This window comes from Rhododendron vialii, chromosome 1a, assembly GCF_030253575.1.
Source record: "Rhododendron vialii isolate Sample 1 chromosome 1a, ASM3025357v1".
Lineage (NCBI taxonomy): Eukaryota > Viridiplantae > Streptophyta > Magnoliopsida > Ericales > Ericaceae > Rhododendron > Rhododendron vialii.
In genome coordinates this window covers 44,895,376-44,909,575 of record NC_080557.1, presented here as the reverse complement: position 1 = coordinate 44,909,575, position 14,200 = coordinate 44,895,376, and the positions used below count along the sequence as shown (strand labels likewise).

The 14,200-nt window shown below is 39.7% G+C and overlaps 2 protein-coding genes across 2 annotated transcripts; both read right to left on the bottom strand.

Annotated features, from left to right (window-relative positions):
- Positions 1-314: 314 nt before the first annotated feature.
- Positions 315-4,218, bottom strand: LOC131319853 (chloroplast envelope quinone oxidoreductase homolog). Its single transcript, XM_058350273.1, has 4 exons — positions 4,084-4,218; positions 2,676-2,817; positions 1,684-1,832; positions 315-1,169 (listed from the first exon to the last, which is right to left on the bottom strand). Exons 1-4 carry the CDS (start codon positions 4,147-4,149, stop codon positions 480-482), a joined length of 1,047 nt encoding a protein of 348 aa, XP_058206256.1. The 5' UTR covers positions 4,150-4,218; the 3' UTR covers positions 315-479.
- Positions 4,219-9,108: 4,890 nt separating this feature from the next.
- On the bottom strand, positions 9,109-14,200 carry LOC131319901 (chloroplast envelope quinone oxidoreductase homolog). Its single transcript, XM_058350344.1, has 4 exons — positions 14,056-14,200; positions 12,145-12,286; positions 10,581-10,672; positions 9,109-10,036 (listed from the first exon to the last, which is right to left on the bottom strand). The coding sequence occupies exons 1-4, from the start codon at positions 14,119-14,121 to the stop codon at positions 9,347-9,349; spliced, it is 990 nt and encodes a 329-aa protein (XP_058206327.1). The 5' UTR covers positions 14,122-14,200; the 3' UTR covers positions 9,109-9,346.

Here is a 14,200-nt window from a genome sequence, read left to right as displayed (position 1 = left end):
CCTGCATTTTTGAATTCTCTCTCTTTTGTAGTGCCTACAAATTGGGCTTCTGCTCAGCTTATTTATGTCTGATAATTAGAGAATTGAGTGATACAAGAGAGAGATGTGAGCAAATGACATTGTAATCCTCCCGTGAATAAGAAATCTCTTGTCCCGTGGACTAGGCTATTTGCCGAACCACGTAAATATCTTGTGTCTGTGTGTGTGGTGTGTTTTTCTGTTTGGCTTCGATCCTTCGTGCATAACAGTATGATGCAACCATAGGTAAGAAAGAAAAAGAAAGTAATTTGATGTTCTCTCATTAGTATTATAAGTTTGAAGCACAGCAGAAGAAACGAAAATTTCCCCCAAGCAAAGAATATGAAGCACACATTACCAGAAATTAGAATAGCTACATGTATTCTACGGTCTAAATACACACATTCTCTTCTTTAAGTATATAGAACCAGTACCAGATAGTCGATTCAAAAGGGCGTATGTTATGGCTCCACGATGATCTTCCCAGTAGCGTGACCATCAATGCTCTTGGCCCAGGCATCTTCGGCCTTGCTCAGAGGATGTTTCGAGTTGATTACCGTCTTAAGCTTCCCTTCCTTCACCAACTTAACAAGATAGTCAAGATTCTCAACTTTAGCATCTACAAGCAGTGGCACAATCTGCTTCTTAGAGCAGGTGAGCTTCTTCAATGCAAAAGTCATCATAGTACTAACACCAGGAGTCAAATCAATTACCTTCCCATTTTGACTCAAATTGGGCTCAAACGTAGACCATGGAATGCCGGTGGTACAATGAACGACAGCATCGTATTTCCGGCCAGATGGGCTCCTCAGTGTGGCCCCATCGGGCGTCTTGTAGTCGAGCACCTCATCGGCCCCTAAGCTCTTCACAAATTCTATGTTGCGGGCCCCACAAGTGGCCGTCACATGGGTGTTTCCGAGCTTGGCCAGTTGAACGGCGTAGTGGCCCACACCGCCAGAGGCTGCTGTGACTAGGATGTTTTTCTCTGGGCCACTCCCATCGAGCTTGACTCCTGCAAATTGGGTGAGGGTCATGTGAGCTGTGAGAGCAGCGATAGGTAATCCTGCAGCTTCAGCTGCTGATACATCAGGTGGCCTTGGAACTGTTCGATTCCCCTTAGCAACACAGAATTCAACAAGTCCACCTCCACCCTGTCAATCAATTCCATGAACTTTCAAAAACAAAAATGGCAGAGGTTGACACCACCTCTGAATTACATATATATTCATATTCAAGCATGATAACTTAGGTGATATATGCAATAGTGAACCAGGTGGTACTATCTTGTCATATGTACTAGTTCAGAGTTCAGAATTGAGCACATCCAAAACTCGTTTTTGTTCTGGTCCACCAGAAGACATCCAATACCAATGCATTTATTAAATGACCCGGACCTGCTCGATTTCTTACTGGGATATCAATTATTATGCGTGTAGATAAGGCAACATGCATGAATTAATAGGGCAGAGCAAGAACTTCTGCGAATAGAAGGCAATATTTAGAACCGAACCGTGTGAGCATGTTTTTGGTTAAGTTTGTGATATATGTACGATTGTTACATTCAAAATGTACACAACATAGCCAGCAGGTTCGGTATTGTTTCCTCGATAGGAAAGTCAACTTCATCCAAAGCTTTCTGAGTTAAAAGTTTGAAGAGATGCATACCAAATATAAACACCAGAAAGCTGAACAAGACGCTATCGGAACTGTGTGAGATATACCATAAAAAAAAAGCATAGATACAACTTTGTCACCAGCTTTAAAGTTCTTGATTCCAGATCCAACCTCCACCACTTCCCCTGCTACATCGTAGACTGCTCCAACCAAAAGAATGGCAAAAAAAATCAGCCCAAAAAAGTTCATCTAATTGGATGAACGATGCTCATGAACTATTCTCTTAACCTGGATATATTGAGCAAAAGAAACCTTCCAAATAACTTCCAAACTCTGAATTTTGGAATAATCCAATTGTTTTGCTCCTCTTCAAAGTTCAAACCCAGTCCTTCATTGCTTTCACAGGTTCAGTTACTTCTAAAATATTCAACAATTGTAGTGATGCTGAAAGGAAAATATGTTGTGACCGTTTCAAAGGTACAAGATTGAAGATACTCTTGGTCAAGGAAAACTACTCTATTACACAAGTTGAGAGGGAGTATTGAACTATCGCTGATGTTGAAGGTCTGAAAAAGTGCAGTACTCAAATTGAAGTCTTCACTCCACACATAGGAATATACTACTGCTGCTTTTGGCGTCAAAGACCATTAAAAAAGAAGAAGGGGGTTTTATATCACATTTAACCGGAAGTTCAAGGATTTTATACGCAACATGCAGTTTTATTGGGCTTAAAATCTCAAGCATTTTGGACTTCTTTGGGTTCAGTCCTTGGGCATAAATCGAAAAATCCAAAGTAATTTAACTCATTAACATCCCTACACCACTACACCTGACAATTAAGCAAATGTAGAGAAAAGACGGGAAAAAGAAGGAAGAGGATTAAGTGAAAAGAATAAGAGAAAAGAAAGGGAAGAATTGAAGAGGCAGAGAGATCAGACAAGTTTAACAATACAAGGTGACAAATGAGTCACAGCGTAAAAGCAAAGGTAGTCAAATATACATAAACCAGGTACAGATTGAAGAGTAGGTGTGATCAAACTTACCAGGTATGAAGGGAAATTTCAGTGGCAAAATTGGACGGGCCACACCTGCCTGGATATTACAATCAAATGGGTTTATGCTTGCTGCTTCTACTTTTATTAAAACCTCGTCCTTACTTGGAGCAGGAATAGGAACTTCAACATGCTGCAAGATACATTATATGCTACTCAAAAGTCAAAACCTACTGATAAGGCCAAGAAAATCATCAATTATGAAAAAACGAACTTCACGACGTCAGGAAACATTTACACGGGAAAACTAAAGTATTGATGTGCTCATAGAAAACTCAATCTTGGCGTTGCAACTGTCAAAACAGAAATGGAAATCTATAGGTTGATTCAAGAATTCAACTTTATGCTTTCTTCTTTTGCTCCCTAAAATCTTGGCGTTGCAACTGTCAAAACAGAAATGGAAGTCATTCACAAATACAATCCACTAAGTGGGATTGCCGGTCTCAAATAAAGTAATTCCGCTCATTGAAAAGCACTTCCGCGACCTGTCAAGGAAAACACTTACGAAAACTTATTCTTGGTACAACACCTTAGAAATTTTTGGCCCTCCCAACTACTAACACTGCGACATTAGTTTTCATATATGTACAGGTGAACTTTTTACCGACAAGAGTTTGCATATCCAACGGTCTCTACTCCAGTTGTACGCCAAAAGACTAACCATCCTATTGGGGATTCAGGATGCTCAGGTACTTCAGAGGATGTCCGACACGAGAAGCACCACATAATTCGAGGGCGGAGGCAGTGCTTCGCAAGTGGGGTCACTTGATTACACGTAGTTGGAAAAATCCCTTAGCAATATTATCGAATTACTATACACATTTAGTCCTGAATTATACACAATCCCCTGTTTGATTCGTGCAGGATTAATGGTCTTGAATCCTACGGAGAAACCCTGAAATAAACCCCACCCATTTCGCAAGGGGCTATAAAAAGCAAAGTTTTGTGTGCACTTTCATTTTTAGCAGAAACCCGGTCGTATCCAATTCTAAGAAAGTGTAACGATCACCATCGATTTGCGTATAAACGGACCCAAATAGTGTGGACCGTGGACTCCTCCTGTTTGCTAAAACAGACAATCTACGCAAACAACTTTAGAACACAACGCGGGATGTACACTTACACAACTATGTCCGAAATCATTCGATGCAAGTGAACCAATCCATCAAACGGGTCCCTGACTCTCAACTGTTTCTGGACTTGTGTTTTAAAATTGTGCGCATAGTAGCATTAGTCCCGCTAAAAATAGTAATACGATGCTGACATGTCGATTGTCAACCAAGGTTAAGGTAACATATTTACTAGAGTCTATAGAGATAATTAATGACAGATGGACCATTTATAATAGCAGTAGAAAGAGAGAACAAAAAAGAAACTTTTGAGGAGCGTGTGAAATTACCTTCAAACCTTCGGCTCCTCCTCCATAGGAATTGTACTGAACCGCATGCATGAGCTTCCCGGCCATATTCCTGTTCACAGAAAATTCTAGTGTCTTTACACAAGTTTTTTTTTTTTCTCTCTCTCTCTCTCTCTCTCTCTCTCTAGAGAGATATATATATATATATATATAGATATATATTTATATATATAGATATATATTTATATATATAGATATATATATACACCACGGATTCAATGAGGGATCCCTTACTAGTCTACCGTGCGGACCTCTCCTTTTCCGATCGAATTGTGACGATCCGAGCCGCTCAATGTGTTCAGAACGTGATTTTAAGATTAATCACGAGAAATCAGCAAAAAAAATGATCGGGAAGGGCTTGATCTGAGCAGTTTTTACTGAACCGTTCAATAAAAAACTGCTCGGATCAAGCCTTTCCCGATCATTTTTTTTGCTGATTTCTCGCGAGTCCCCTGAAAATCACGTTTTGATCACTTTGAGCGGCTCGGATCGTCCCAATTCGATCGAAAAATGGGAGTCCCGCACGGTAAGCCCGTGCGGGATCCCTCAAGGGAACCGGACTAATATATATATATGTATATCTAGAGAGAGAGAGAGAGAGAGAGCAATAGGTTTTTCCTTTTTTGGTTGGGATGGCAAAGCAAAGGTTGAATTTTCATCGTTTTTCTGTTCAGAATTTGCTGTTTTGAGGTGGCGCGCTATTGCAAATTGCAAACAAAAGCACCTTCATACCGACGTGTATGTTTTTGCAACACAGAATCGATTTTTGTTCAGTGGTAGTATTTTGTTGACATCGGTCATCTCATTCGAAATGTCAAACGTCGAGTATGAATAGTTCCTCATGATGTCATGTATAAAGAGATTTTCTTTTTTATAACCCGATGTCCGGACTAGCTTACGTATATCTCGACTAATTTTGGTAACCATAAACTCAATCATCCATTGGCAGGGTTTGAAGTCTGAGCAAATGCTTCATATGAATTAGCAGAAAAAGAATTGATAGCACTTGAGAATTTTCAAACTTGAGACGGAGACTATATTTCACAATGAAATACACGGAGTACTTCAATTCTACATGTTGGCTCAAAATCCAAGGGGGTTGGCCTAGTGGTCAAGATTTGAGACTTAAGGGTTTTGGGGAGCATTTGAACCTGCTTTAAGTGAGCCCCCACAAGTGAACAGTGAAATTATAGTCTGTGTATTAGTCAAGGCGTATGTAAATTGATCTGAACAACTAATTATAAATTTTAAAAAAATGACGTGTATGTTGTTGCAACACAGAATCAGTGGTCCTAGAAGCAAATGTGCATTCGCAGAATTTTGTTACATCGGTCATCTCATTCGAAATGTCAAACGTTGCGCATGAAGAGTTCCTAATGATGTCATGTATGTAGACATTTCCTTTTTTATAATCTGATGTCCGGACTAGCTTACGCTTATTTTGACTAATTTTGAGAGCCATAAACTCAACCGTCCACTAGCAAGGACCCAACTTGAAGTCAGAACAAATGCTTCGTATAGAATTTTCAAATATGAGACTATTTCTGAATGAATACAACGGTTGGCTCAAATTAAGGAGTTGGCCAACTAGTCAATACTTGGGACTTGAGGATTTTGATCTCTATTAAAATTTCAGGTTCGAAACCTTTTCGGGGAGCATTTGATCTTGCTTTGAGTGCCCCCCCCCGCTAGTGAATGATGGAATTACGGTCTCCGTATTAGTTAAGGACTACGTATAAACTGGTCCGAACAACTGATTATTTAAAAAAACACAACTGATTATACATTACACGATTGGCAATAATTTTAGCGGTTGAGTGATGTGATCACTATGGTTTCTTATTGTAGGTGATGGTACGATGCTACATCGGAAGTTATAAGTATATCCCAATGAACCTAACAACATCTTAGTTATGAAAAAGACATTAATATTCGCGCTCCATTTTTTATTGACGGCGCTCCACTTTGTTTATGAAGTTACTACGTTAAAATTAGAACGCCATCAGTAAAAAGTGGAGCGCGAATATCAATTTCCTTATGGAAAAAAAAAATGCAGCAAAAATGGAAAATTCTCCCTTGAAGAGAGAGATGATAAAAACTTTGATTTAAACTATTGATGTTTTATACAACTAATATTTGCACCCCAAAAAAGGGCATAAAACCCCAAACAGCAAGCACCCAAAACAATAAAGAAAAATCTCAAGCATTTTTAGTTACATATCCTGTAGCGTCCATCAAGTTGTTCCACAAATCCGTTATTATGGTTGAAACCATCCCTGCAAACCCTTCAAAAACCAGAGCCAAACCTTTCAATAACCCAACAACTGAATTCCCTGTCTGCTCCATCACTACTCCGAGTGCCAACTCGATAGCATCCGCAGAGACTGAAATCCCATCCTTGATAAGATCAAAGAGGGTGGAAAAGATATTTCCTATAACTTCCACCAAAGAAACAAAGAAAGACTCGGCAAAGGAATTGATGCCCTCGGAGAGTTGTTCTATCGCGACTTTCATCGCTCCACCTGAAAGTTTCAACGCCCGGATCACCAGCACGAGAAGGCCTGCTGTTCCTGTAAGGATCAAGCGAGATAGAAGGTTTGTTATAGCAGTCACGGCCGAGAAAACGAAGTTCAGAAGAACAAGAACCATTTTTAGTTGGGTATGAGAGGAGCCGGCCGAAGACGAGGCAGAGGAGGAAGACTTTTAGGAGGAAGGAAAACATTTGATTTGTTATTACTTATAGTCACAATTCGTTAGAACTTACTTGGCTGATCTGTTTCAGTTGTAATATTATAACGACAAGTAGTTTTCTGCATATTCAAAGTCATCTCAAGGGATACAAGTCAGAAGAGTTTTCTATTTTAATTAATCGGTAAATTACGTAGTTATACAACGACGGAAAGATAAGAAAACATTTAGCTCTGTTTGGTTCCAGGATTTGTCAAATAAATGGAAAAGACACTGTAGTGGGCTGGAGAGCGGGTCGGTCAGCTTGGGCCGCCCGACGGGCCCAATCAGGTAAATGCCCTGTCAGGCTCGACAGCCAATGCCCATTGACGACCACATGGATCACCCAGCCCAAGGTACTGCGGGCGGGCTGAGGTGTCGGGTCGGATCCTCTAGAATTGCGTATGGATTGGTCGCGACACATCAACGTTGGGCATTCTTCCTTTTTTGAATTTGCAGTGCAAACAAAAGCACCTTCTCCATGTCGACCTGTGTTTTTCCAACGCAGAATCGATTTTTTTTTTTTTTGATCGTTAGAATCGATTTTTGTTCGACGGGAGAATTTTATTCAGTGGTCCCAAGAAGCAATGTGCATTTGCAGTGTTTTTTTGACGTCGGTCATCTCATTCGGAAATGTCGAAGGTCGCGTATGAACTATGAAGAGTTCGTAATGTCATGCGGAAAGAGATTTCCTTCTTCTTCTTCTTTTTTATAAACAGAAAACAGAGATGTTCGGGATAGCTTACGCGAATCTCGATTAATTTGGAGAGCCATAAACTCACCGTCCACTGACAGGGGCGGGCCCAACTAGAAGTTAGAGTAAATGCTCCATATGAATTGGCAACAAAAGAATTGATAACACTTGATAAGTTTACACGTTGAATTAGAATACATAATTAGAAAATACATACTTCAATTCTAGTCAATAATGTTGGCTCAAAACCTCAAAAGACTGGCCTCATGGTCAAGGCTCTGAGATTTAAAGGTAGAATTGAAATCTCTAGTGTATTATTAACTTATTATGGGAGTATTTTGATGTGACTTCGAGTGGGCCACCACTAGTGGACGGTGAATCTATGATTTCCGAATTAGTCAAGGGTAAATTAGCCCAAAGAGCTGATCATAAAACAAAAAATAATTGCTAACTAAGAACTATTTTTTTGAAAGGCAAAATATTTTTATAAATCTTCGAAAGATTACAAAGATTTTAAATGACGGCCCGGAACGTGTTTTGAAAATTAATATCCGCCAATGACATTTTTAGCATTAACAAATATTCTCAGTATGTCCTTAGTGGGTATTAATTATCAAAACACGTTCTTGATCGTCATTTTCCTAAGATAGAAAGGGCAAGGAGAAAGACACAAGTACCTATCCCAGACTCAAAATCTTGATTGGCAAGATGCCAACCAAGACATAATCCCAAGGGCAAAAGCCCAGCACCGGCAATCTTCCGAGTACGTGGGTACCGGGTACATATTCAGGTCCTCGCAATCTTCCGAGTTTATACATTACACGATTGGCAATAATTTTAGTTGTTGAGTCATGTGATCACAAAGGTTTCTTATTGTAGGTAATGGTACGTTGCTACATCAGAAATTATCCCAATTTACTTTTTTTTTTAAAGGCAAAAAAATTTTATTAATCTCTGAAAATATTACAAAGATTAATAGGAATTATCTCAATGAACTTAACAACAAATGTCAAATGTCGCATAAGCTGACCCTGACATGTGAATTATAAAACAAAACTTGCGCAAAAATGGATAACCTCAATGAACATCCAACCATTGAAGAACGAGGAAAAGTTGAGAGATCCAAACAGCCAGGGCAGCTGTATGGTACATGCCAACACAACAATAGGGAAAATTCCAAGTTCTCTACCATGTCACCTGATTTTTTTTTTTTGCCTCTGAAAAATGATTAATAATCAGGAAAATCCTCACTCAACAGAGAGAGATGATAAATACTTTTATCTAAGCTATTGGTTTTTTATACACCTAATATTAAATATTTGCACCCCAAAAAAAGGCATAAACCCCCAAACAGCACCCAAAACAAGAAAGAAAAAAATATGCATTTCTAGAGAATTGGGTGATACACGAGAGAGATTGTGAGGCACATTGTAATCCTCCCGCTAATAAGAAATCTCCTATCCCGTGGAGGAGGCTAGTTGCCGAACCACATAAATATCTTGTGTTTGTGCGCGTTTGATGTGTTTTTCTGTTTGGCTTCAATCCTCCGGGCATAACGGTATGATACAGCAATAGGTAAGAAATAAAAAGGGAAAAGAAGTTGATGTTCTCTCATTAGTGTTATAAGTTCGAAAGCACAGCAGAAGAAACGAAAATGGCCAGCAGAAGAAACGAAAATTTCACCCAAGCAAAGAATATGAAGCACACAACCACGAAAATACCAGAAAGTAGAATAGCTACATGTATTCTACGGTCTAAATACACACATTCTCTTCTTTAAGTACATAGAACCAGTACCAGATAATCAATTCAGAAGGGCATATGTTATGGCTCCACTATGATCTTCCCAGTAGCGTGACCGTCGATGCTCTTGGCCCAGGCATCTTCAGCCTTGGTCAGAGGATATTTCGAGTCGATTACCGTTTTAAGCTTCCCTTCCTTCACCAACTTAACAAGATAGTCAAGATTCTCGCCTTTAGCGTCTAAAAGCAGTGGCACAATCTGCTTCTTAGAGCAGGTGAGTTTCTTCCATGCAAAAGTCATCATGGTACTTGGATTAGGAGTCAAAGCTATTACCATTCCATTTCGACTCAAATTGGGCTCAAACGTAGACCATGGAATGCCGGTGGTACCATGAACGACAGCATCGTATTTCTGGCCAGATGGGCTCCTCAGTGCGGCTCCATCAGGCGTCTTGTAGTCGAGCACCTCATCGGCCCCTAAGCTCTTCACGAATTCCATGTTGCGGGCCCCACAAGTGGCCGTCACATGGGTGTTTCCGAGCTTGGCCAGTTGAACGGCGTAGTGGCCCACGCCGCCAGAGGCTGCCGTGACTAGGATTTTTTTCTGTGGGCCACTCCCGTCGAGCTTGACTCCTGCAAATTGGGTGAGGGCCATGTGAGCTGTGAGAGCGGCGATAGGTAATCCTGCACCTTCAGCTGCTGATACCTCAGGTGGCCTTGGAACTGTTCGATTCCCCTTAGCCACACAGAATTCAGCTAGTCCACCTCCACCCTGTCAATCAATCCCATGAACTTTCAAAAACAAAAATGGCAGAGGTTGACACCACCTCTGAATTACATATATATTCATATTCAAGCATGATACTTAGGTGATATATGCAATAGTGAACCAAGTGGTACTATCTTTTCATATGTACTAGTTCAGGGTTCAGAATTGAGGACATCCAAAACTGCTTTTTCTTCTGGTCCACCAGAAGACATCCAACACCAATGCATTTATTAAATGACCAGGACCTGCTCGATTTCTTACTGGGATATCGATTATTATGCGTTGTGTCTGCCTTTCAGGATCAAGTTTTTGCAACACAGGACAAGTGTCACCGACCGTGTGAGCCAGTTTTCGGCTAAGTTTGTGATATATATACAATTGTTATGTTCAAAATTTACACAACATAGCCAGCAGGTTAGGTATCGTTTCCTCAATAGGAATGTCAACTTCATCCAAAGCTTTCTGATTTAAAAGTTTGAAGAGATGCATACCAACTACAAACACCGCAAAGCTGAACATAACGCAATGGGAACTGTGTGAGACATACCGTAGACTTAAGCATAGATACAACTTTGTCACCAGCTTTAAAGTTCTTGATTCCAGATCCAACCTCCACTACTTCTCCTGATACATCAAAGACTGCTCCACCCAAAGAAAGTAAAAAAAATCAGCTCAGAAAAGTTCATCTAATTGGATGAGTCATGCTCACGAACTATTCTCTTAACATGGATATTGAGCAAAAGAAAACTTCCAAATAACTTCCAAACTCTGAAATTTGTAACAATCCAATTGTTTTGCTCCTCTTCAAACCCAATCCTTCATTGCTTTCACATGTTCAATTACTTCTAAAATATTCAACAATTGTAGTGATGCTGAAAGGAAAATATGTTGTGATGGTCTAGGAAAACTACTCTATTACACAAGTTGAAAGGGAGTATCTCACTATCGCTAATGTTAAAGGTCTGAAAATGTGCAGTACTCAAATTGAAGTTTTCACTCCACGCTTAGGAATTTGCTACTGCTGCGTTTGGCATCAAAGCCGACAAAACCATACGGGTTTTATATTTACACATTTAACCTGAAGTTCAAGGATTTTGTGCGCAACACACTGTTTTATTGGGCTTAAAATCTCAAGCATTTTGGACTTCATTGGGTTCAGTCCTTGTCTATACTAGTCTCAGCAATATTGGAGGCTATTATAACCTGGGGAATGCAGACACTAAGAAAACATAAGATACTTATTTCGTTAGTCTAGCAAAGAGAAAGCCATGCATATATGTATCAGACACTCTTGATTACTAGCACAGTTCATTTATATATATTCTGTAATCAAAGTACCAAAGTTGACGACGTCAAAATTAGAAGATACAAATATTGCCTCTTAATAGTAGATGGGGGTAGATAATATTGTCACGCATTTAGCTGTTCAAAAAAAATATTGTCACGCATTTACCAGAAGTTCAAAATATTTATACAATGTGAAGAGCAGGCAATGCAGATAGGCTCAGACCAAGATTCAGAGTTCTGTGAAAATGAAACTCTGAGGAAAGAAGAGAATGCCATATCAGATGAGGAAACCGAAATTGTTGGTTTGATGAGCAGGATCGAGTAAATGAAAACGGAGCGTTCTGCTCTTTGGTTGCCGGAGTTCAAGGACTGGTTGGATCAGGAATCTGAAAATTTTACGGACAAGGCTAAATATAATGCATCTATATCGAATCCTGATCGCGAACATAATCCGAAAAATCCACTGTAATTTAACTCATTAAGATCCCTACACGGCTACACCTGACAAATAAGCAAATGTAGAGAAAAGACGGGAAAAAGAAGGAAGAGGATAAAGTGAAAAGAATACGAGAAAAGAAAGGGAAGAATTGAAGAGGCAGAGAGATCAGACAAGTGGTTACAGGGCACAACAATATGTCATTTCACCTTAGCAAGTATTTAAAGTACTTACAAAACATTGCAAAATTAAGACTAACGACAACCTTAAAGCCGAGGAAGGCTATAGTTTAACAATAGAAGTGACAAATAGGTCATGGCTCGGAAACCAAAGGTAGTCTAAGAGATAAACCAGGTACAGATGGAAGAGTAGGTGCGATCAAACTTACCAGGTATGAAGGGAAATTTCCGTGGCAAAACTGGACGGGCCACACCTGCCTGTAATTTATAATCATATGGGTTTATGCTTGCTGCTTCTAGTTTTATTAAAACCTCGTCCTTACTTGGAGCAGGAATAGGAATTTCAACATGCTGCAAGATACAATATATGCAACTCGAAAGTCAAAACCTATTGATAAGGCCAAGAAAATCATCAATTATGAAAAATCGAACTTCACGACGTCAGGAAACATTTTCAAGGGAAACTAAAGTATTGATGTGCTCATAGAAAACTCAATCTTTGTGTTGCAACTGTCAAAACAGAAATGGAAATCTGTTGGTTGATTCAAGAATTCAACTTTATGCTTTCTTCTTTTGCTCCCTAAAATACTGATTGTCTCTCCTTTTCAACTTCTAAAACATATGTTGAGTCGCCAGGTTTATGGAAACAATTGAGATCAAAAGGCAAAATGCTGTAGGAGTAGAACAGTAGAAGTATGCACCTAGGTTATACCTAGACTCTGCATAATTACAAACATAGTCCCAAATCCCAATGCATGTTCGGAAGTCATTCACAAATACAATCCACTAAGTGGGAATCGCCGGTCTCAAATAAAGTTATTCCGCTCATTGAAAAGCACTTACGCGACCTGTCAATGAAAACACTTACGAAAACTTGTTCTTGGTACAACACCTTTGAAATTTTTGGCCCTCCCAACTACTTACACTGAGACATTGGTTTTCATATACGTACAGGTGAACTTTTTACCGACAAGAGTTTGCATATCCAACGGTCTCTACTCCAGTTGCACGCCAAAAGACTAACCATCCTATTGGGGATTCGGGATGCTCAGGTACTTCAGAGGATGTCCGACACGAGAAGCCCCACATAATTCGAGGGCGGAGCCAGTGCTTCGCAAGTTGGGTCACTTGATTACACGTAGTTGGAAAAATCCCTTAGCAATATTATCGAATTACTATACACATTTGGCCACACATAGAGCAAAAAAATACTCTGCACAAATACTTCCCCCGTCACCAGTTAAACTTATAAACTTTTTTGCCCTTCTATAGTTGCCAAACGACACTCTCGAATCTTGATGCTTCCCCTCCAGTCTTGACGTCGTGATCTTCTTTAGAAATTCCTCTAGGTTTTACAGGCTGGGAACCATATGGAAAAAATTTCCAAGTTGGGTGGCAGAACCCTTGTGTTTGTGGACTACATCCACAATGATTTTTGGATTGTAATAGTTTGGTCTACTCTACGTCACCCAGTAAATTATTTTCTCCTCCCCGCATCAGCTCACTTAGTCCCATACAATTTTTTAAGGCCTTGTTTGATTCGGGGACTACTGGCAGGATTAAGAGTCTTGAGTTTAATAGTCCCAGACTAATTGTCCAGATACTAATTTAGTCATGAATTTTACACAATCCCCCTTGTAACCCTGAAATAAACCCCACCCATGTTGCAAGGGGCTATAAAAAGCAAAGTTTTGTATGCACTTTCATTTTTAGCAGAAACCCGATCGTATCCAATTCTAAGAAAGTGTAACGATCGCCATCGATTTGCGTATAAACTAACCCAAATAGTGTGGATTGTGGACTCCTCTTGTTGCTAAAACAGACAATCTACGCAAATAACTTTAGAACACAACGCGGAACACTTACACAACTATGTCCGAAATCATTCGATGCAAGTGAACCAATCCATCAAACGGGTCCTGACTCTCAACTGTTCTGGACTTTTGTTTTAAAATTGTGCGCGTGGCAAAATAGTAGTACGATGCTGACATGTCAATTGTCAACCAAGGTTAAAGTAACATATTTACTGGAGTCTATAGAGATAATGACAGATGGACCATTTATAATAGCAGTAGAAAGAGAGAACAAAAAAGTAACTTTTGAGGAGCGTATGAAATTACCTTCAAACCTGCGGCTCCTCCTCCATAGGAATTGTACTGAACCGCATGCATGAGCTTCCCTGCCATATTCCAATTCACAGAAAATTCTAGTAGTGTCTATACACAAGTTTTCTCTCTCTATATATAGAGAGTGAGAGAGAGAGAG